At 37.9% G+C, this 25,361-nt stretch overlaps 1 protein-coding gene across 4 annotated transcripts in view; it reads left to right on the plus strand.

Annotated features, from left to right (window-relative positions):
* The window catches only part of me1 (malic enzyme 1, NADP(+)-dependent, cytosolic), a 141,607-nt gene that overhangs the window by 38,029 nt on the left and 78,217 nt on the right, over positions 1–25,361 (plus strand). The window contains exons 1-4 of one of the 4 annotated variants that reach the window (XM_057834237.1): positions 13,795–14,075; positions 14,164–14,190; positions 14,683–14,816; positions 23,920–24,069. In XM_057834237.1, the coding sequence (XP_057690220.1) occupies positions 13,989–14,075; positions 14,164–14,190; positions 14,683–14,816; positions 23,920–24,069 (398 nt within the window). In that variant the 5' untranslated portion in view covers positions 13,795–13,988. The other 3 variants (XM_057834240.1, XM_057834239.1, XM_057834236.1) reach the window with 3 other exon arrangements.

Below are 25,361 nucleotides of genomic sequence, written 5' to 3' on the forward strand. Positions count from 1 at the left end.
CGACAAAAACGAAACACAAAGTACAGCGCATGAAGTATACTTAGCACAACCCAACAACCAAAACACAGTATTTGCTAAGAATGTTACATTTATTAACGCTATCAAACCAATTGAAAGTGCACAACAATAAATATGTGCAAGAGAATATTAATTTAACATCACAAACATTATTGAATACTGTACAAAAGAAAGTGTGGAAGATTCCACTTGAGACTAGTTGGCTCAGAAGTGTTGACCACGACAGGGTCTCTGGTCAGAGAGCACAGGAGATGAAATCAAATACTTATTTGGGCTCAGGTGCAGGTGTGCATACATGTACACACATTGAGACTCTGGTGAATAACATACAGACATATAGTCAACATTCACAGACCTCTTAATGTGTTGAGTTTATTAAACATTAAACCACATCATTTTAACTATAAACCAACTATAGTTAACATTTGCACGCTATCTTCCTTCAAACCACTTAATTGACTGCTCACATTAAATATTTTGATGTGATGCTAACAGTCATAACCGATAAAAAAACGAGCGAACAACTACGAAATTATGAGCGTGAACAATAATTCACTTAACAAGGCATTCACACATCATCAGCGAAGGAGCAGATGCATGAACCGGGAAATGCAGAACTGGAAATAAAAGCATGAGCAGTTCCCAAAATTAAAGTGCCGCTCTAAATAGAAAGTGAAATAATTAAACAACTAAACTATGAAACGACTTGAGTTCTTTACAGAAAGAATACATATTAGTGTATATACATATATATAAATTCCTCTCTGTAATTGAAAATATATTTGTATTATTGTTGACTTCAGCTGAATTTGTTTTTTTAGTTACAATGGTGATAAAATATCGACCTAACACATTTGCCACACGAATACACTCCAAGTGAGTGGAGAGTGGCTTAAGAAGGCTATCACTATACATTACTTTCAGGAAAAGAGGTCAAACAAAGAGGTCAAACAAAAAGGCCATCCCATGTTTTCTGGCTGGGTCTCTTGTGAAAAGAAAGCAATCCCTCTCCCAGATTGAATAGGAAAGTGCTTTGCAGTGATCTCGGCCAGCCTGTATATCAGAGCCAAACATTTAAGCCCTCTCTCCCTGTTGACTGGCCGGTGGACTTTGGGTCCTGTTTCAGATTGCGGACTATGGTTGTATGAGCCTTAAAAAGGACAGACTAGGATTTTTGGATAAAACCATTTTAAAGCTGTTTGTCTCTTTTAGTACTTTAGGCATTTCAGTTGAAAACAAACACAAGAGAAAACGGCCTCATATGAGGTAATTTACCACCAAACTTTATATTGGATGCAGGACTTTTGCTTTTCTTCTGAATTACATTTTTGTTTTCTCCCACAATATTTTTTTTATTGATTTTCAAAGTGATAATTCACACCGGCAAACAATACCACAAAAAAAAAAAAAAAAACACACCAACAACACAAAAACCCCAACAAAAACAATTGTTCCTCTACCATTATTAACCTCCAGCTTCAACCCTTTTTTACTCCTTCTCACTCCCTTTATCCCCCATAAACACAAAGTTACAGTCCACACCTTCATCCAGTGAACCTCGTATTAGTTTCCTCTTCTTGACATAAATACCGGTAATAAAAGGTTCTCAAAATACAAGTTCTCAAAAGTCTGTTGTTTGCCCTTCAAAATGTATGTCATGCGTTCTCGAGGTATTGCTGATAGCATCATTCATCACTTCGATTTCCATACTAGTGCAATACATTTATTTGCCATTGTTAAACCAAGACTAATAAGTGTGTTCAGAAATACATTATGTTAATGTTTTCCCAGAAATTACATTCAGTTTTGTTGGTTTAAGTCCATAGTTTATCTTCCTTTGCAATTCTGGCTGAGAAAATCACCCAATAGAATCCATTTTGAGTGTGTAAAGGTGTGATGATTTTCTGCTTAACTTTCTGCGACTTTCAGCTTGCTCCATCTGGAAGGAGTCGCCACATGATCACATAATCACTTGAATGATTTGCTTGGCACAGATTTTCTTTTTTTTTTTCCTAATACAGGCTTGAGACCGGCAATGATGGGGTTCGAGCACTGACCGAAAATTAATTTAGATCATTTTGCATTAAAGACAACAACATATACGACAACACCATCAGTGCTTTTATTTATTTATTTTTTAAATAAATAAATATAATGTAATTGCACCTTACTAGACCTACTTGCAAGGTCATGTGTTTTCTGGCAGTTAGGTTTGCATTTACTGAATGTTCGTTATCAGGTTATAGTATAATAAATTCATATTTTCTGGCTTGTTTGGGACTTAGTCTCATGAGGTAGAATGTGAACAGGAGGGTGACGATAGATGAATATTTTGTGTAGGAGAATGCAGCAAGCAGGAAGGGGTAATGGGGGGACAGAAATGAAAATAAAAAAGGAGAAAGATACAAAGGGGAGAAGAACAAACAACAACTGGAAATACATTCAACTATGAATACAGTAGTGCTATCGTAAGCTAATTGTATTTCCGGTTGACACCATGTAGGGGACCTGATGACCGAGGAGAAAAAGGAGAAGAGGGAAGAGTCAGAAAGAGGTGTGATTAGATGGGGTGTAGCGTACACAAATAAGCAATGTGAGGTGTAGAACCCAGGATGATGTGAATCACTTGTTAGTGTGGCTATATAGACCCTACTCACCTACGTCACAAAATGGGCGTGTCGCTGTTTCCGGCCGCCATATTGTACCTCTTTTTTAGACCTATTCTCGTTGTTTTCAATTAGTCGAGCAAGTTATAGAGCAATTCATGGAAGCCCCGGTGTTATCTGACGCTGTTAACTCATTGGATCCGTTGCATAAAAGGCGTTACGTGGAAAAGCTTCAGTTTATCCATTCGCCAGATCCGTATTTGATGCCTAAATCGATGTTTTTCGACCCGCTGGCTTCGCCTGACATCTGATATCCTGATATTTACAACTATCTTGTCCACACAAAATCAGCCTGTTCTCACGAAAGTTTGAAAAACTTTAAGAGCTTGGAGGCTTATAAATGCTACGTTGCTGGTTGGGTGAAACAGGTCCTCGTACACGAAAATTCGGCAGGAATCTTGTGCTTGGAAGGTGAGTTACGAAATTTTCAATTCAAAATCTTTTGTTCTTGCTAACATCCACTGTCAATTCTAATGTATTTCATATCATTTGTCAATGGAGCTAGGGCTTTTAATGTTTATATGGTTTAGCGATAGCACTCTAACTATATACATATATAATACGTAATAAATATGAAGTGCGATAGCACTACTCCAAATTGTCCCTAGTTGAATTTATTTTTTGGTTTTTGACCTCAATAGTGAAATTGTAAATTAATTGTATGACAACTGTCTGATTATCCTCTTATAATTATATATTTTCAGGTAGTTCATTCACAACGTCTGAGTGTATGTTGTCGGCGATTAGCCTAGCAATGATCTTAATTGTGGTTGTCAGCCCAAAACCCTCTAAATATATATTAAATGCATCTTACCAGATATAAAATGACTACTACATAATCTGTGGTAGTCGTTTGGAGCCCAGTTTTCTCGTCGAATTGCAGCAGTCAATCTCGGTTTCCTCTTTGGCTCTCTCGAAATACGGTAAAAATTCAAGTCTCTCCGTCTATCTTCTCTGTTTTTGCAACCGACCGCCACACACGACTTCACCATTTTGATTATTAATGTTTACGAGCAGAAAAACACGCCATAATAGGAGGAATTTACGAAGCGCTAATGCATTAACATGACTAGTATCCGGACAACATGGCGCGGGGGCGTGGCTGTGACGTCACGTGAGTAGGGTCTATAGACATCTTATTCTTTGCTGCCTGATTGATAATCCTGGCACCGATAGTTTCTCTACTTGAGTGTGTCTAATTGTACCCAGTCATGCGTGAATCCCATCAGATGTGTGATAGTCCTGCAGACAAGTGGAAATGATGCGCACGGGGCGCCCCAGGGCCACGGCCCTTCCCCAGCCAGCGCAGCCCGTCCCTCGTCCCGCAGCTTCAGCAAGGGGGGCATGACGGCGCCCCCCCGCCCGTCTCATCAGACCATAGGACATGGTTTCAGTAATCCATGTGCTTTGTTGATATGTCATCAGCAAACTGTTTGCGGGCTTCCTTGTGTACCGTCTTCAGAAAAGGCTTCCTCCTAGGGTGATGGCCATGCACACCAATTTGATGTAGAGTGCGGCGTATGGTCTGAGCACTAACAGGCTGACCCCTCCCGCCTCTTCAATTTCTGCAGCAATGCTGACAGCAATCCTGTAAGGAGTCACATGACATTTTGGAGGGAAAATGACAAGCAGTACTCAATTTGGACATTTTGGGATGCACGTTTTTTCATAGAGGTGTACTCACTTTTGTTGCCAGGGGTTTAGATATTAATGGCTATATTTTGAGTTATTTTGAGGGGAAAATACCTTAACTCTATTATATAAGCTGCACACAGACTACTTTTCATTGTGTCAAAGTGTCATTTTGTCAGTGTTGTCCCATGAACAGATACACTAAAATATCTGCAGAAATGCGAGGGGTGTACTCACTTTTGTACTGAGGTCAATGTCACCATCTTTGTTTCCAAAATGTTATATCCTTTAATGTGTGTGCAACAACTGACTGATAGGGGCGTTTGGAAATATTTGACATATATGAGACTGGTAGCATGGTCACCTGCAAAATGTGCATGCCTATCCTCAGATATGAATAAAAGCTTATGAGATACAAATTGGACAGCCAATTAACTTTTTATTTTTGTAGGAGCCATTTACAGTATGTAGCGCTAATCCATAACATGACGCAGCCCTATTTGTACATTATTCATTGAATACAGATTTAACATTTAAACCCAATCACTGCAGACATGCCAAAAGTATAAACAATTACATTGATATTAATATATGAGATTTGAGTATTACCTTAGTGTTCTTAACTATCACGGAGTATCAAATGTATATAGTGGCGCTTATAGGTTTATACCGATGACATTTCTACCAATGACACCTCTCACATTTGTCTGTCTATTCTGTGAACCAACTCCAGGTTTTTATCACAAAGATTGTTGAGGAGCGTTACCTCACACATCACTGCAATGAAGTTCAAGGTAGAGTAAATTACACGTCGTGAACCAAATGATTTGTAGACACATTATGAAATGGGAGTGAGTATATATCATATGACAGTAGTTTGTGAGAATATTTTTGTGACAGTGTGAATATTGTGATAAGGAACTTACTCCCTTGGACGAATTTAAGCAAACAGTGGCATAGAGGAATTTACAGTAACTCTTTCCAGACTGTATTTGCAAGGAAGGGAGTGTCCTGCTGTTTGGCCTCTGTGTGGTTGTGACAGATGGGAATGAAAAGGTTGAAGTAGCATAATGTTTATGTTTTTGAACGTTTGCCCTCAAAAGTTGCAGCAAACCTACCATTTCAAACCACTCGAATGCCGAGAAGGAATTTTATCACTTTCAAAGGATGTCAACTTTGATCTTTCATGTTTGACCATCTGGTCTACTAATAAGCTGTTTCCTCTGAGATGAATATACGTTTGGGGTGGGCATGCAAGTAGTCTTAAGTTGAGGGGTGGCTCATGAGCTCAACTGCTACGATTTTTGGCTTCTGGAACATGATGCTGCGGGCATTGCATGGGTTGGCACATGGTGTGGCCATTTCAGATGTGGTCTGGAACATGTGGAAGCTTTAGGGTCTATTTGACCCAACCCAGTATACAAAGAACCAGTGAATTTGGTAGTAGTTAAGCACCAGGCAACCTGTGTTCAAACAAGCATGAAAGTATTTTTTATACTGTATATTTTTATGAGCCTTTTTCTATGATTGCAAATCATAGAAAAGGAGAATGTCGGCCGAACCTCGGCCTTAAACTACAACGCAGTAATCCACAATTGTTGTCTTTCACTCAAATATGTTATTAGAAACACGTATATTAGTGCCATTGATTCAAAAATATAATATTTAGTACATGTTTTGACCTACGGAGGGCACCGTGTTTTACACGCGCAATGCACGCTGGGGTTTATGACGCGGTTGGGCTGGAATAGGAGAATAGCTTGCTAGCAAGCGAAGCGAGTATGATGACTGGCATGATTTTGTCACATTCTGCTGCTGGTCAGATTGTTTTGTTACAGAGCTGTGGCATGATATCCCAATGTCATACCTGCATCCAATTCCAGCTCATCAGCATTTCTTTTAAACTGATCCTAAGGGGCTTGCCGTTATATTGATTTTGCTGCCATTTGACAGTTTGATATACAAACCTTAATAGCTGGTTGCATTATTGCCTTGTTTTTTTTTTTTTCGTTTGCCTCTCACCGCAGTTTTCCCTCTTTTTTTGTTTATTGATCCCACTATCACGGACCCTTTTTGTGTCTCACTTTTCGCGATCGCGTGTTGTTTTGTTTGTTCAAAACCCCTTTTACGCAATCCCTATCTTATTGTTGTCTGCTTGTTGTCTGAAATGAGCCGCGTTTTCTAATTCCGTGGTCAAGCCAGCCGCACTTTCTTTTCAGTTGCGTTTCCCCTTTCAGGTTTTACCGCACAGACGCATGTGGGTTGCAATTGCTTTATAAGGAAAATCATGATTTGAACGTCCTGTGGTCTACGTGATAATCTGTCACACGTGAAATGCAGGTTCGAATCCCACTGGAGGCCTTCATTTAATTGCTTTTGCTGCTCGTTTTGTGAAACATCGACAGTGCTGTCCTGCTCATCACTTTTCCGCTCAGGTTCAAATTGGAAAGGCAGAAGCGACGACATGGTTATGTAGCTAACGAGTGACACTGTGGAAGCACAGCGGCACTGCCCAGTGACGTCACTGCCCGGAGTGCATTGCGTCGTCAACAGCAATAGCGACCTACTAGTTGAACTAATTTTTCAAATTTTATAAAAACGAAAACATTAAGAGGGGTTTGAATATCAATTATAACTCATTAAACATTTATCTTTTAAGAACTACAAGTCTTTCTGTCCGTGGTTCCCTTTAAAGATCTTAAAAGTTCACTCTGCCTGTGAATAATATTGAATTCACATTTTCATCCTTTAACTGTCTCCCGCTGGCTTTTTCAAAACCTGTTAGCAACACTACTTACATATGTGACATAAAAATTCAGTCATGTTTTTTGTATCACTAATCCCTCTCTCAGTTCTTTCTTTCATATTTTCTTCCTTCAGTAATACTCCAGTTTGTGGTAGCAATAGTGGCGTTATCTCTTCAGTGAAATGAGGCTGTGTTGTTTTTATTGTTGTTGGCAGAAAAAAAAAGCTTAAAGGGCAGGTTTTATGGAGGTCAAAATGTCTTTTGGGGGCCAAAATAAACAACTTGTCACAATCAGCCATCTTGCTATTTGCATTCACTTGGAATGCTTTGATTTCGCAACCAGTGCCATCCGAGTGGGATAAGTGTGACTTCCCACCTTCCTCAAATGCAGCATGAGCACGAGTGGCCGAAGCACGCCTCTCTATTGTGGTCGCATTACACATCTAAAAAAATATAGTCCAGCAGAATAAATTTGGTGTTACATTGTTTAGGCCGCATGGGTATTTTGAACAATGAAATGCATTTTGAATTTATTTGACTATGTTATATCTGTATATCAATTTTTTATTGACATGCTAAGACAGGACCGCGCTAGCTTAGCCACTCTGGAGCCCTGAAACTAATAAATAACTAACAAAGTGAAGCCTAATGTAAAAAATTCTGAACTCTCGCTCTAATGTATGAAAAAAACCACTGTACTTTGGGGATAAGTGGTGTCGTGAGCTACATAATGTGTTTAGAAATTGTCTTTTCATCTTTATATACTGTTGATGGCATCTCCAACACTCTTTCAAACCATTTGTCTGAATCGGGAATAGTATATGCATTTTGTGAGTGCTGCTTTTCTTTGAGACAACTGACTGAGAAATTAATCCGTCCATGTTGTGCCATGCATCTACTGAGTGGATTCCTTCTCACTCCAACTGACGACATACACTAGATTAATTTTCTGTGTCTATGTTGTTTTTGGTTTTAGGTTGTACTAGCCTATGTAGCATGGTGTTACACGGTTTAAAATATACTGGACAGTTGTGTTCGTTACAAATGTGTACAGGTTTCTCAGCTAGACCCAATATGTATGACATGACAACATTGTTGTGTCTGTCATTCTTTTCTTTCTCACCCAACTCTGGCTTTAGATCCACTTTTCACAAATGACTATCGGGTGTAGCCACATGTTTTGAGGACCTCCCTCATGTGTCTATGCCCTTTCATTTTGGCCTGTGGGCTGGTTGGCACATTACCAACTCTGTGTTGTAGGGCTCTGATAACGCCCAGTTTGTGTTCCAGTGGGTGGTGTAAGTCAAAGAGTAAGTATTGCTCACTGTCTGTGTTTTGTTTTTTTGGTAACCCCAAAATGGAGGCCCCTGTCATCTCCAATGTGGACATCACATTCCGCTAGTTGCCCTTTTTAATTTATCATTTGACTGTAATGTATTCCCACATATACTTGCTTTCCATGCTCAGATAGCAAAGAGCACTGCAATAATTTACATTGGGGGCCAGTTAACGTTTCAAATGGAGGAAGGCCGATGTGAAGAATATTTTTTCTGTGTGTGTTTCTTTTATGTGAACATCTGGCTCTGTGAAAAATGCAAACCCTTTTATGATAATTGTTCAGCTCTGGATCTGCGAGTTCTATGTCTCTTAAATACAGACTGTAAAATAAAACATTTCAGTGACCTTTATGATTAGGGACTGTTACTCATGTCCAACTGCAATTACCTTGCTGTAGTTATGCTAGAAAAATGCGCTGTTATTTAATGATGAAATGACGGACACTTGTCCCCTGCTATTTTTTTCAGACCATAAAAACATTCTTTAGTCAGTTCAGTACTTTGTAGGTTTATATGACCTTTTTTGAGCTTCTTTTTTGTTAATTACGATTATGACCTGCTTCATTTGGATTTTAAATCAATAGTTCAACACAATCATTTATCATGCGTACTACTTCTCCTTATGAAGGTTGTTGAGGTGCTGGAGCAAAATCTCTGATTGCTAATGTCTATACAGTCCACCAGAAAGGAAATTTATAAATTGATGCTTAGTTACATGAATGAAACTTTCAACCAGGTGACACTTACCCTCTTCCTTAAGCCTTAACTCTTAAACGGTTTTGTGTTAGATCGTGTGTGTAAATATGTATATTACAGTGTATCACAAAAGTGACTAGACCCCTCGCATTTCTGCAGATATTTAAGTATATCTTTTCATGGGACAACATTGACAAAATGACACTTTGACACAATGAAAAGTAGTCTGTGTGCAGCTTATATAATAGAGTTAATTTATTTCCCCCCTCAAAATAACTCAAAATATAGCCATTAATATCTAAACCCCCTACATTTCACCATTCATCCTCTGCTTTATACAATGAAGTCGTCCTGTCCCCTTTGCCGAAAAGCAGCTCCAAAGCAAGAGGTTTCCATCCCCATACTTCACAGTGGGGATGGTGTTCTTGGGATTGTACTCATCCTTCTTTTTCCTTTTCGACGAGTAAAGTTTGCACCTGAAAGTTGTACTTTGGTATCATCTGACCATGACCCCTCTGCATCATTCAGATGGTCCCTGGCAAACTTCAGACAGGCCTTCACGTGTACTGGCTTCAACAGGGGAACCTTCCGAGCAATGCATGATTTTAAACCATTGCACCGTAGTGTTCTACTGACAGTAGCCTTTGAAACTGTGCATCCCGCTCTCTTCGGGTCATTGACCAGCTCCTGGTGTGTAGTTCTAGGCTGAGCGCTCACTTTTTTCATCATGAGTGATGCCCCACGAGGAGAGATTTTACATGGAGCACCAGTCCAAGGTAGATTATCAGTTGTTTTTAGTCTTTTCCATTTACTAACAATTGCTGCAACTGTTGATTTATTCTCACCACACTGCTTTCCAATCATCCCATAGACCAGGGGTCCCCAAACTACGGCCCGCGGGCCGGATACGGCCCGCAGCCACATTTGGTCCGGCCCCCTGAACAAAACAACAAAAAAAAAAAAAAAAATTTTTTTTTTTTTTTTTCCAATAGAGTTATTTATGTCCTGGCTTTTTTCTGTGAAGAACTGAGCAATGGTTATTTGGTTATTATCTATTTAATTAATACAATATTATTATATTATATTATATTACATGATATTATATTATATTATATTATATTCAGGGGTGCACATAAGTGGTCCGCACATGCGTACTGGACGTAGACAAACGCGCTGGCCCTCAACGGCTTCCATACGCTTTTGCGTACCGATGGCTGACCACTCTATTTGCGGCGGACACGAGAAAATAACTTCTCAAAATGTCGATGAGGCAGGCCACACTGAGTAATTACTTCCGTGTTCCCCCACCCCCGTCAAAAGACAGACAGACGACAGAGACGTCACCGGAGCTACCGAAAAAAAGGACTTGCTGAAAAGTGGCTACAGGAGGTACCATGGCTAGAAGCGAATGATGCTCGCACGGAAATGCGGTACAAAATGTGCCGTGAGAATCCCAATGTCGCCGATTAGAGCAACGCATTTTATGTAGGGTCAAAGAATTTCAGCCATCCAAACTTTGAAAAGCACGAAAAAAACAGAGAGCATGTGGCAATTAAGCAAACTATCGATGTCAAACAGGACCCCACTCGCCCTATGGACATGTGGCGGAATAGGGCGGAATAAAGGTAATGAACAGCGACATGCACTGACAAACGTGATTTTGCTCGCATTTTACAAAGCTAAACATGCACGTTCAATGAGGTCTTATGAGGAGGACATCCCACTTTTAAAAAGGCTTGGAGTTAATGTGGGAGCCGCATAATGCCCTTTATTTTGAATTGGTGCTTTTATGTTTATTTCTTTACATTTCACTTCAAAGTAATGGCAATTTTGTTGTGCCAGTTGATGTTAATCAAGCATTAACTGTTAATATAATTAATCAAAGTTAATTGGCTCTAAGTAAAGCTTGTCATAAATTTATCGCATCAGGTGGGTCGGCTCTCAAGCTCAATGAGGACCAAGTCACATCTCCAGGTCCTCCTCTGAGAACCTGGGCAAAAAAATTATGTGCACCCCTGATTATATTATATTATATTATATTATATTTTATTAAGGGCTGTCAAAGTTATCGCGTTAACGGGCGGTAGTTAATTTTTTTCATTAATCACGTTAAAATATTTGACGCAATTAACGCATATGCCCCACTCAAACAGATTAAAATGACAGCAGTGTCATGTCCACTTGTTACTTGTGTTTTTTGTCTCCCTCTGCTGGCGCTTGGGTGCGACTGATTTTATGCACCATGAGCATTGTGTAATTCTTGACATCAACAATGGTGAGCTACTAGTTAATTTTTTTGATTGAAAATTTTACCAATTTTATTAAAACGAAAACATTAAGAGGGGTTTTAACATAAAATTTCTATAATTTGTACTAAAATCTATCTTTTAAGAACTACAAGTCTTTCTATCCAGGGATTGCTTTGACAGAATATTAATGTTAATGCCATCTTGTTGTTTTATTGTTATAATAAACAAATACAGTACTTATGTACAGTATGTTGAATGTACATATCCGTCTTGTGTCTTATCTTTCCATTCCAACAATAATTTACAGAAAAATAAGGCATATTTTAGAGATGTTTGAATTGCGATTAAATCGATTAATTTTTAAGCTGTGACTAACTCGCTTAAAAATTTTAATCGTTTGACAGCCCTAATTATATTATATTATATTATACTATATTATATTATATCATTTTTATTTGATTTACTTTGGTTCCGTGAAGAATCCAGAAAGGGTTATTTGATTGGGGCTTTCTGAAAAACAATACATTTTTACATTTAGGCACTCCTGCAATCGTCACACTTTTTCTGTGACAAACTGACCCCGGCCCCTCATCAGAGAAGAGAAGGGTTATGTGGCCCTCACAGGAAAAAGTTTGGGGACCCCTGCCATAGACTATTCAAACTTTATGGAGCGCAACAATTTTTTCTCTGGTGTCTTTCAAAAGCTCTCTGATCTTGCCCATGGTAGCAGTTGGATTATGACAGACTATGGGGGTGCATAGGTGACAATACTGAGTCTCAAACGGGTGGTGGTTACTCATGGGGTTAAAGGTGGATTTTTTTTAAGGTAGACTGACAACTCTTCAAGTGTTATGATTATTGCTGATTCTCAGAGGTGCAAATACTTATGAATCTCAGTAAATTACAAATAAATTATTGAAAAATTATACAATGTGAGTTCTGGATTTTCTTTTAGATTGTGTCTCTATGAGTGTAAATGCATCTGTGATTGACATTTCAGACCTCTACGAATTTTCTAAGTAGGTGACCTTCGAAAATCACAAGTGGTGCAAATACTTCTGCTCCTCACTGTATATGTGTTTTCACTATTTTGCACTGTTGGTCTACTGTATATAACCTGTTTTGACCATAGTATGTATAAAGGCCAAAAGCATCTATGACTATACCTGTTGTTTTTGTTGAATTTTCATACAGTATATAAAACTATGCAGTCTTATTTTTTTTCTGTTGAATGTTTATGCTTAAATGTTGAATAAATATTATTAAGCTTCAAAGCGGTTTGTAGCTCATGTTTGGTTCTCAATTGGACATCAATATTACAAATTCTGACAAGATTTTGCTTTGTTTTTGTTTAGTTTTTTTGGGGGGGGGTCCAACATTTGGATTATAATTGGTCAGTAAAGAAAGCAACAGTTTGGACATGAAGGGTATGGTGTCCTGAAAAAAAGCGACCCAACCAGGCCATTTTGAACAGTTTTTTTTTCTTTGAAATATGAAGGCAACATCAGACAAAAGGCCCATTCTCATTGACAGGAAATGTGAGAGGATTTTTTTGCCTGAGTTAAAATGTGAAGGGCCTTCAACAATTGAAAATGATGCGCTAACTCCACTGCACACTAAAAATGTCCTTTGACGTTACTGTCCTTGAATGTGGATATGAGGGACCTCTTCCTATCTCCAAACAGACTTTAGAGTTCTGACAAATACTAAAAAATACACACTGCCGCATCATGTAACTGAATCTAAAGAATTTGGATTAGGCACCATGACCTAGACGGGAATCAGATTTTTCCTCAAGCTTTACTTGCTACTGACAAGGCAAATTTGTTATTTTGCTGGTATAGCATGTAAAATGCATAACAGATGGTAAACTAATTCCTCTAATCCAGGATGTTCTGAGAGAACTTCAGAGCCCCATTCATCTAGCATGGCGAAGATAAAGAAATGAAAACACCTGCGGATAAAAAAAAAAGAGCAATGGTTTGCTATTTAGGCCATAAGTAATAAAAAAAAAAGTCAAGTTCATATTGATTTTCCACATCAAATTAAGTTTAGCTTCTTAACTAATTTTCACCTTTGCCACCAACCTGATTGACATAAATATAACAGGCACCGTGGGATAAACGAGCATGTTTTATTGTCAAGTTCAAGTTATATGAGGCTTGCTTTTCATTCATTTTTTCCGATTTATTTCTATTTTTCTTTATAATTGTTTTTTTATCTGTCTTGATAATTTAATGTGATTTTTATGTATCATTTTATTTGTGATTTGTTATTTTTATGTGATGAAAATCCCCTTGAGTTGAATTGTGCTATACAAATAAATTTGCTTTACCTTTCCTTGCCTTGCCTTGCCTTATTGTTCAGGAAATAATGTTTTTATGCTCATTGATTGATGTCATAAATAGTTTCCCTCCCACAGTGCCTTTGTTTGGGGAAAGTGCTCTCTGTCTGTTCAAAAAGAAACACACTTTTATCTCACACTGGCACAAACGTTAATGAAGTTGGTGTAATGGTCACGAGATTGACTTTCCAAGGATTCTAGTTGGACTTGAATTGAATTTCGACGTAGTAGAAGGCTACATTGAATGAGGGTAGTTGCCACTGTGTGACCAAGAAGCTTTTTTTCATTCGTGATACCCAGATGGCAACTGAATGGTCAAGGGTGTGTGCTTTTGGGGGCCTCTGTTTGTTTGGCCTTGGGGTGTGCCTGTGTAAAATGGTGTTGCTGGTAGGGAGGTTTACTTGGACATGTGGTGTTCTTGGGTTCTGTGGCCTGGGAGGCTGACTGGGCCATCTTGCTTCTTGTGATTCCTCAGGGAAGAAGATCTTTGTGCTACTGGGTGGTAAGATGCATCAATGCATCACAAACCGCTATGACTCAATCCTCACCCTCATTCGAGCTAAACAATGACTACTGAGTCAGTACATTTGGCCAATATACTGACGCTTTGATTCCTGGTCTCTATTAGTTCTGGAAGGAGCAGTAGGCATGAACTCGAGACACATGTGTAAGCAAGTGTCTGTCTTTTTTATTTTTATTTTTTACTTATAGGCTGCATACACATGTTTCAAGATTGAACTTTAATCAAATGAGAGGCTCTGATGTGTGTACAGTTTTCATTAAACAATTACAGAAATGACAGTGAAAACGTTTAAATCTGGGTGCATGGAGAAAACACGCTGTTAAGTTTCAGAGGGGTACTTTGCAAACCAACAAAAAAATGGCCCTAAATAGCATTTAAACTAAAAAGTCTCTTTAACCTAATCTTTAACATTTTTTAGAAATTGTAATTAATTAATTATTAAAGTGTCAAGGGCCTCTTGTCTGTCTACAGGGCATGGCATTCTCCCTGGAGGAACGTCTGCAGCTGGGGATCCACGGCCTGCTTCCACCTTGTTTCATTACTCAGGACGTCCAGCTGCTCAGAGTACTCAAGAATTATGAAATGAAGAAAGATGACCTGGATAGGTGAGTCTCGAAAACAGACTGAATACCCCCAAGTGGATAGCCCCACTCGTTTAGTGCTTTCTTATCATGTATCTGGAATTTTGATAGATTTCCCAGAGGATTCTTCTGGCTCTGAGGAAAATCTATATCTGTGTAATTTCATATTGAAAATCAAATATTTCATTAAACAGACCCCAAGCCCTAAATTCTCTGTATCCTCCCTTTTCCTCCCACGGGTATTTTACTAAAACCAGCAACCATAACATTCAACATCAGTTCTATTTTGCATGCTTCATTCCTCTGCAATGTGTAAACACATAAGTAGGAGTTGTTTGTTCCCATAATAGACCACATGCTGAACTAGAGCCCGGTTCACTCCTTTGAATTATGAGCCAATTGCTTGATATTATCTGCTTGTCAATGTGCCTCCTTTTCCAGGCCCTGTCTATGACTCAACCATTTGCATCATCAGTCATTTTCATATTCATGGATAAGTGATTTTCTTTTGACAGACTAAAAGTGATTTTAACTATGTACTTTATCACCCTATGAAGACCATAGCATCAATGACATGAAGTACTTATTAGATCTTTATTTTGATTGCCGTGCCCTTTATCTTCAAATCTGTCTGTGGATCAAGTGCACTCTGTTCTTGAGCTTTACACCCGTGCATTAAAAGCTTTTGTTTTTCTGTCATGGCTTATTCCTCATTTAATCTTCACCCATCTCTTGAGTTTTGATCTTGCTTTGGTTGTATGTTTACAACAGCACTGCATATTAATGTCTTTTTCTATTAGGGTTGCCAATCGTCCCTCAAAAAACGGAATCATCCAGTATTCAGAAACAAAACTATGAATGCTGTATTGAGCTTAGGGACACACTTTGTCCCCGTATTACAGTACTTCTCAAATAGTGGGGCGGGCCCCCCTAGGGGGGCGCAGAGCGATGCTGGGGGTGGCGCATGTGACCTTGGGGAACATACATTTTTGATGTACCAGAAAAAGTGTAATTGCACATCCACTCAGTGGGTGGCAGTGCCGCTCATTTTTTTTCCAGTGTGTGTGCAGTATTTTTGAACCAAACAAGAGCACAAAGCAAAAGCACTGGAGATATGAACAGCTAAGACAAGGAAATATGACGAAGCGTACGGGCATTTAGCTTTGACTTTTAGTACTTTTAGTAGTGAGAGAGGAGGAAAGACCAGTCTGTTTACTTTGTCTAAAAATGTTTGCAGCGGACAGCAGGATTTTTTTTTTTTGTTCGGAGTGTGACAAATATTGCCAACAATCCTCCCGCTTTGTCAGTGTTACATCAGTAAACCAGCGAGCACTGTCAGCATCATATAAGGTGGCATATTAAGTTGCTCAGTGCAAAATAACCCCACACCATAGCAAAGGAGCTGATACTGCCTGCAGCAGAAATCAAAACTGTCCCTCTGTCCAATGACACTGTCGTTTTGTTCTATTAACTTTTGTTTTTCGGTGTAATTGTTCGACATATTGTCGTCACTAGTTAATGTTGCTCATCAATTTGAATTTATTATTATTTATTGATTTTATTAAATTTTATTTTTCAGTATCAAACCGTCAAAAATGTATCTTGAGTGTATTTTTACAGAATGGATTTTTTGGTTTTCAGTTCATCTACAGTATATTACTTTCTTCTTTGATATTAAAAAGAACACAATGTTATGCAGAGTTGTACTTATAATAATAACAATTTTATATACAAATGATACTACGGTATATTTACAGTGGCAGCAGAGAGTTGGGGGGGCGCGGAACGTTTACGTCTTCCTGTGGGGGACGTAACAGAAAATAATTGAGAAGCACTGCCGTATTATCATAAAAATTGAAAATAGTGTTTTAATTGTAGAACAAACGAATACCGCTATGGCTTCTTTCAAGAATATGTAGGGGAGTGCATTCCCCCGCCTCTCCTGCTTTCTGACCAATAAGCTGACAAAACAGTGACAATCCCACTCATCTCATTCGTAGAGGAGGTTTTCTGCGGCTAGCCTTGAGGAAAACAGAAGACAACATAAGCGTGTGGGAGCTAAGAGGTTTGAGTGTAGCTCGACTAAAAACCGTGTTCAAACTGATGATCATTTTTTTCTTGTTCTTCTACAGGAGTTGAACAAAATAATGGAAACACCTAACATTTTGGTATCATAATCATTGAACATAATTGTTAAAAGATTGGCATGAGGAACATTCTAATGAAGTTGAGCACCTCGTATCCCCAGACATCAACATAATTGAGTATTCATGGTCAGTTTCAGAGATTCAATTAAGACGTCAGCTTCCTCCGCCTTAGTCTCTAAAAGAGTTAGAGGGTATTATAACTGACAAATGGCTTAGAATTCCTTTGGAAAGAATTCATTGTATGAATCAATACCTTAGAGAATTGAGGCTGTAATGGCCGCAAAAGGCCAACTTACACCATATTAAATTAGTTTTTGTTGATTTTTTTGTTTCAATAATTTTGTCCAACCCCTGTATGTGTACTTTATTTTCACTATGTATAATATTTTTTAGTTCTGTCAATTTTGTTTGCATTTCTACATTACATTTGGAGTGATCATTTGCAAAACTGTCATTGCAAAGGGGGCTATGAACGCACATAAATTTGGTTTAAAAAAAAGTTGCCGCAGAGTAATGTTTGTATGTTTTTAGAAAGTATTGGGAAAAAAACACCCAAAAACTCAAACAAGCACAAACCCACACACACAAGAATAGGCTAAGGACATTAAAGGTTAAATTATACAGTTCTAAATTCAGCATAACGTATGGTAATTTTATCCTAGTATTTTGTGTAATAAAATTACATTGCTGATAATTATTGTTTTTCGTATGCTTATATCACTCAAATATATACATAATTAATTCAGTTTTGAGTAAAATTATTTTCATTAAAAAAAACATTTTTTACATACAAAAAAATTAAAGGGTGACGTTTATCGGGCCGGCCGGCTCTACCAATCTGTCCATTATTTTTTTATTTATTTATTTTTTTGGTCCTGGGAGTTGGCAACCCTACTACAAATGTCTCAGGAGTCAGGACTTCAGTAACTGTTTTTACTGTCATAAAGAGGGAATTACTTGACATACTACACTAATGGCTATTCTCATCCTCAAAAGTGTGATTAGAAAACAATAGCTGAATAATAAATGTACAGACCAAACTTGATCTCACATAAAACTATAAAGTTCTTGGTTGGTTAGGAAAAAGAGAGAAATGATACTGCTTAATAAAATGAATGCTGAAATGGAGTATGCGTCATCCTGTTTTAATATGCCACAGTGGGATGCTTAACAAAAGTAACAAAAGTATGATTCTTTTTTTTATTTTTTTGCAATTGCGACTTTTCTTGGCAGTGTGAGCAATAGCCTATAAGCCAAATTTATTCAGTATTTTCAAGATTGGAATTGGGCCACTTTAACATTTTAGGTGGACCTTAATCTAAAACAGACTAAAACAGGGTATATCATACAATGGGACCTCAGTCTGAACTGTCAAGCTGAAATTTATGCAATCTTAGAAACTGGCACTTGTAAAGGTCATCATGGAGATGCATCCATGGGCATCATTGTATCATAGATGTGGCACTGCTAAATTAATGCCAGAAATTAAATAATGTCCTGTTCTCATTGTTTGCATAACAAATCCACCAAATAAGATGTTAAAAGGAACCTAAATAATATACTTTATTTTCAATAAATTATTCAGTTTACTTCAAAAACAGAATTATGTTATTATATCCTGTAATTATAAGTACCTGTATTTATATACTTGCTCATGGGGGTGCCATTTTGACCCCCCCTACACACACACACCCCCGACGAGTGTGAATTTTCGAAAATGTGTCACGTAACATCCAGTCTGAGAGACCATAAATATTATCAATTACAAGTTACTCATGGGACTGATCCACCTATCTACATAGCCATTTAATGGTGAAATGAGCTTTCGCTTGGCGATAGTTGATATCCTATCTTATGCGGCAAAATGCCTTCTTTGTAGTCCAGAGTAGGGTCGCATCACCACATGCCTCAGAAAAGTTCATCTGTCTTCAATTTACTTTGTTCAAACACGTGCATGTAAACAAACTCAGAGACTTTGCACTCAAAGCAATCAGAAAAATAATACAGTAACCAAACCCAAACACTGAAATAAAATGTGAAACACTCGTGACATCAAATAGAATACATAAACAGCACCTGGGTCATGAAACTGAAGACATCAAACACCATTTCCTGTGCAAATTTAACATTCAGAGACCACATTTTTTGCCATATCAGCTGTGAGCAGAGGTGGGGAGTAACACGTTACATTTACTTGAGTAACTTTTTGAGAATAATGTACTTCTTTGAATAGTATACCACACAATATTTTTTACTTGGGTGGATTTGTGAAGAAGAAACACTACTGTTACTCTTAGTCTGCTACTTTGGGCTACACTAGTTGTTACATTTTTCCTCTTCATTCTACAAATTGTCTTTATTTTTGTCGGAGATACCAACAGTAGCTCTACCTGTTTCACCATTGAGATGTCACAACATGACTTCATTGTACCATTCGGAGGTAACAATGTTTTGAGGGCACTCAAGGTCTTTGACGGTTAATTGGTTATAGTGTTCTAGTCTAGTCACATTTTTTGGGTGGTTACTTTTACTTCTACATGAGTAATATTATTTAGAAGTTCAGCTACTCTTATTTGAGTGAAATTTTGGCTACTCTACCTACCTCTGGCTGTGAGTGATCTTTTCAATTAGGCACACATGAACTATGTTAAATGTAAAAATATGTTTGACAATTGAAATATAAATGCCTTGACTGCTTTAAAGTCAAGGTTCTTGGTTGGATTTTCAACTCCAACCTTTGTGTGTGGAGTTAGCAAATTATTCTGGTTGTTTTGGTTGCACTTTATTTGAATGTTTACTACTAACTTGACATGATCATGAATGAATGCTTATGACAAAAGTATCATTCAGTAAATTATGTCACATTTGATGCAATGATAACATGGTTTGGATAGGAAATTAATGAAACCGTCTTCCTACTCGTATATGAAAAAAAAAAGTTGGGACCATACAAAATATCTCATGTGTGTTATAATATCTGTTTATATCAAGGGCGTAGGTTTGCATAGGGACGGTAGGGACAGAACACTACCAACATTTTAGGATGCTGAAATTGTCCCCACACACTTTGAAGTTTGACCTTATTTGCATTATATAATGACTTCAGTTATATAGGTCATTTAGAATGTCTTCTTGTAAGGATAGAAATGACCCGACCATTATTAAGTTAATTACAGTACTTTGATTATGTTCAGTCGTACATGGACCCCTTTTCACTCGCTGGATGTGCCAGTCCATTATTTTCCCCTCAAACGCACGTTTGATTGGCTGATGACTTGATTCCCTCCCACACACACGCATTCACAGCTCGACAGAAATACAATATGCCGAGGAGGCGGCATCACAAGGGATATTAGAATGTTTTTTCCGCCAGCAGCAGCCACTTTAAGTACTGTAAAAAGATGTCAATGGTGTGGAGGTGGGGAACACACCACTATTTTTTTTTTTTTTTTTTTACCGAAAATCTGACCTGCATCAGAGTTATCTTAACATCAATCTGTGTGAATTTCTCGAACTCGAGGACGAAGCTGCTTTGAGAGAAATATCCTCCTGTATGTTTTCTACTATTAACGTTAATCAAACTAAGAAATGTAGTGAACTAATGATTACCCCCTTATATGTAGTTAATTGATAATTAACAAGTTTGTATTTCATTTGTATGTTAATATAAGTTGTGTTCAAATATTGCAGTTTAGATTTGCTAATAAAATCCAGACATTTATTCTGGAAGTTTTTAAAATGGGTCAAAATGGAATCGAACGGTGTATCACCTGAACTAACACTAGTGGTGTCAACAATAACCGATGCGGCGATGCATCCCGATGCGGGGCATGGACAATTCGATTCGATGCGGGCAACAAGCCGAATCGATTCAGCGCATTTTAAAATATATAAGTACGTTCAAAAATCTTCCCTGCGAAATTCCGGTGATGCAATGGATTTGGTTTCCCCATTTGTATTATTATTGTCATGTTTCATTTTTTACACACTGCATAACTCTGGTCAAGTTTCCCACCAACCTCATAGAAGCCAAAATGTCTCCAGATGTCAGCTTTCAATGTCTTAGGTGCATCAAGAATCTTTCTTGCTCCCTCTTTCTCCGCTTCAGCCATTGTTATGTTATGTCCTATCTCTTAGAGGTTAGATCTTGTGCCCGAGTTCGGGTTCGGGCCCAAAATGTTAAGCATTCACGTTCGGGTCGGGCCGCCCTGCGCCGGACTAATAAAAAAAAAAATGGTCTCTGTATTGTGCATTTGCTTGTGCACTCACATGAAGCAGTGGCGCTGCCCGCTTTTTCTTCTTCTCCTCCGCTGTGGCGCTTGCGATTCGTTACGAAAGACACTTTTATTTATGCACACAAAGGCGACACAAATGTGATCCTTTTAAATCCTCTCCTCTGCGTGTCTGCAAACTCGTTTTTAAAAAAAAAAAATTTATATTAAACTTTCCCAACGTTATTTCGTTGTGAAAATGATTTTATAATTATCACAAAAATATGTAGACTATTTAAACATTAAGAAAACTTGTGTTTTTTTTTCTGCCAACTGAGAATTCGTTACGAAAGACTTTTATTTATGCTCACAAAGGCAACACAAATGTGATCCTTTTGAATCCTCTCCTCTGTGTGTCTGCAAACTCGTTTTTTTAAAAAAAAATTTTTATTTTATATTAAACTTTCCCAACATTATTTCGTTGTGTAAATGATTTTATAATTATCACAAAAATATGTAGACTATTTAAACATTAAGAAAACTTGCGTTTTTTTTTTCTGCCAACTGAGAATTCGTTACGAAAGACACTTTTTTATGCACACAAAGGCAACACAAATGTGATCCTTTTGAATCCTCTCCTCTGTGTGTTTGCAAAATCGGATGTTTTTTTTTAAAAAAAATATTAAACTTTCCCAGCATTATTTCGTTAACGCGTTGCTTCTATAATGATCACAAAAATATGTAGACTATTTAAACATTAAGAAACATGCGTTTTTTTCTGCCAACTCTAAGAAATGAAAATAAATTGCTGCTGCTGCGTTTTTTTCTTCTTTTTGCGTCACTCCAAGCCGGGTCGGGCTTCAATACCAGTGGGCCGTGTCGGGTCGGGCTGGATTTTTTTAGGCCCCATCTAACCTCTACTATCTCTCTGCTCTCTCAATTGCAAAAAAAATGATATTTCCTCATGTTGAAACAGATTGTTATGGCTGCTAAAATGCTGCTGCACTTCATTTTAAATCATTATTTTTCATTTGTATGTGGTACTTACTAATTGCATTTCTAAGTTGATTGCACATATATAGTGGGCTAGGCCTACATTTTACTTTTGTTCTACATTGCAATTTAGTTGGATGTTTTGTTTGCAACTGAACTGATCCCTGGATTGATATTGCGATAAAGATGCTGCTGCACTACAATATCTTCTTTGTCGCTTTCTTTAATATTTACTTGAATATTTTTATCGATGGGTTGTTGTGACTAAAATACAGTGACCGCTATTACTGATTTTGCACAGGAGTTCAGATGTTGCATTGTGTGAAAGGCTGCTACTGTGTGTAAAAAAAAGAGAAAGCCCTGGTCTCATTCAAATCACCAATTAAATGCTGTGATCAGTTTTTTGTTTTTTTAAAAGAAATATATATCTAAAAGTATTTTCATTTGACTTCAACCAGGAGTGACACAAGAGCCAATAAAAAGTTGTTTAATGTCTGACCGCTTGTGTTGCCTCATGATTCACGAAAAATATGCTTTGCTTTAGAATTTTAATGCATCCCAGGCTTTAAGGCATCGCAATGCATTGCCGAATCGAACCGAATCGAAACCCTCTTAATCGAATCGAATCGAATTGAATCGAATCGTGGCCCTCCGAATCGTAATCGAATCGAATCGAATCGTGAGGGCAGTACCGATGCACACCTCTAACTAACACACTTGAAACTTAGTAAAAGTCAGTACAGATTTATTTTGCATTGATCATTTAGCCTATCAATTAATTAGGTTCATATTGGTGAGAAATGTAGCCCTGACCCCCGTTTACCCAATCTGTTTTGTCTTATAAATGTCCCTTCCCCAGCAAAAAGTGTACATCCAGATTATGTTGTAATATCGTCCCTACCAATGTTGAGACCAAACCTACGCCCTTGGTTTATATGTACTGTAACTGTCTAGAAACCTGTACCACCCTGGTCTACAGGCAAACGCTTCAGTTAGTATAGGCCTCTGCCTAACCCCCTAAAGCAGCATAGAAATTACATGGATCTTATAGTGTACCTCCCCTCTCACTTATAGTCAGCTGGAATATAGACTACAGCCCAACCTTGACCTACAGGGATTGCAATGGATGGATGATGAATGGGTGAGTGGGTGGATGCCTATTTGTCACTTCTTTGATTTCCTAGTGTACTGAAATACCTGGATAGGTGTCATGTCTTGGTGTATTCCAGTATATTTTAGCTGCCAACTGTATAGTAATTATCTTTGGTTCAAATCTGATGTATTACATGTGGCAGAGACTAATGTGGTTTTCCAACATTTCTCAAGTCCAGCCATCGCCATCATTCATTGTGCAGCTGCTGTGGCTTAGTATACAGTAGAGAGGGTGTGGAATCTTTTCATCCGCTCAACAAGAGCCACCTTGTGCTTGAGAACTTATGGAAACTGTTCTGATTAGAAAAAACAGTTTTTGGCATGTTCTACCTAATTTGGGCCATGTGCAACTTTTATTTCCCTGTCAAAAAACTTGAACATTAAAGAGTTTGTTTTCGTTTTCTCTCATTATTTTTGTCTTACTTACTTTCCCATGAGTTGTCTTTCATATACTGTACAGTACTTTCTCCCAAGAGATTCTTTGCCGCTCCTATGACCATGTCTGTTACATGATTGAATGTTACATCTGACTTAAATAAAACTTCAATATCTGGGCTCTCCTTTGTTCAGTATGAGTCCTCAATAGGTTAAATATTAACATGTGCTTATCCCTGTCATTTCCAGGTATGTGTTTTTGATGGGGCTCCAGGAACGCAGCGAGAAGCTCTTCTATCGTGTGATCATGTCAGACATCGAGAGATTCATGCCCATCATTTACACCCCCACCGTTGGCCTCGCTTGCCAGCAATATGGCTTGATATTTAGAAGACCAAGGTAAGATATACATATGCACACGTACTGTAGCAAAGACTTGGCGATTGATCAAAACCCCCCGATGGGCAAGGAAAATCTAAAAACAAACAAACAAAAAAAATACATCTAAGAAAGGATCACAGACGAAGGATTGATTCCGGTGAGACTTTGCAACACCCAAGTCACATTGCCATGAATCACACGATACGCTGAGATTGCCGAGCCTGTGATAACTATGATTTCCGACTACCAGCTTGCACTGAGGGAAAAAAATTACTGGTATCAATCGAAAGACCTAAATGAAAGGAGTTCGTTCACATGTATGCAGTGGGTGGGAGATATTTAGGTTTTACAATGTTATCTAGAGAGGACAAATTTGAATTATTGATTGTCAGTTAGATACATCAATTTCTAAGACTGAGTAACTTACACCCAGTTTAAAAAAAGGTCATATTCATTGTTAGAGGTCATGCGATCATGAAATTGATGTGCTGCGATAGTTTTAAGAATTTTTTGTGGATCAAAGAGAAATTTGACGTTGGCCTATAATCGCTATGACTCCCGCGGTCAAGCTTAGGTCTTTTGAGTAATAGTCGAATGAAAGCGGGCTTCAAATTTGTGAATATGAAAATTATTTCCAGTGGGGCTTAGTCACTATTCCTGTGAATAGCTGACGGGCGCCAGAAATAAACATTTGGTTCTTTCTAAATGTAAAATGACTTTTCGTTAAAAATACTCACTTTGTGGCCCGTTAATCAGTATGTATAAAAGCCTACATAGGAGCACATAAGTAGATCTGCTACATTGATCCATATTTGGAAGTTGTGGTTGTAGTTTTAGCCAACGTATGGTTAGGCAGCTTAGATAAAGGCAAACCGCAGTAAACTGCTGAAATCAGTTTAGGGTTTACTGTTAAGAGTTTGCAACAGATATCATAACGCTCTCTTAGTTACAATAATTTCTGTCATCTCAGTTCATTGAGTTTATGAAATCTCCTTGTTGGAAAGAAAAAGTTGTATACACTGCTGGCCAAAAGTATTGGCACCATTGCAATTCTGTCAGGTAATGCTCAATTTCTCCCAGAAAATGATTGCAATTACAAATGCTGTGTAGTAATATCTTCATTTATTTTGTTTGCAATGAAAACACAAAAGAGAATGATAAAAAACTTAAATCATAATCATTTTACACAAAACTCTAAAAATGGGCTGGACAAAAGTATTGACACCCTCAGCTTAATACTTGATAGTACAACCTTTAGACAAAATAACTGCGAACAACTGCTTCCGGCATCCATCAGTGAGTTTCTCACA

The sequence above is a fragment of the Corythoichthys intestinalis genome, chromosome 4 (genome assembly GCF_030265065.1).
Source record: "Corythoichthys intestinalis isolate RoL2023-P3 chromosome 4, ASM3026506v1, whole genome shotgun sequence".
Classification (NCBI taxonomy): domain Eukaryota; kingdom Metazoa; phylum Chordata; class Actinopteri; order Syngnathiformes; family Syngnathidae; genus Corythoichthys; species Corythoichthys intestinalis.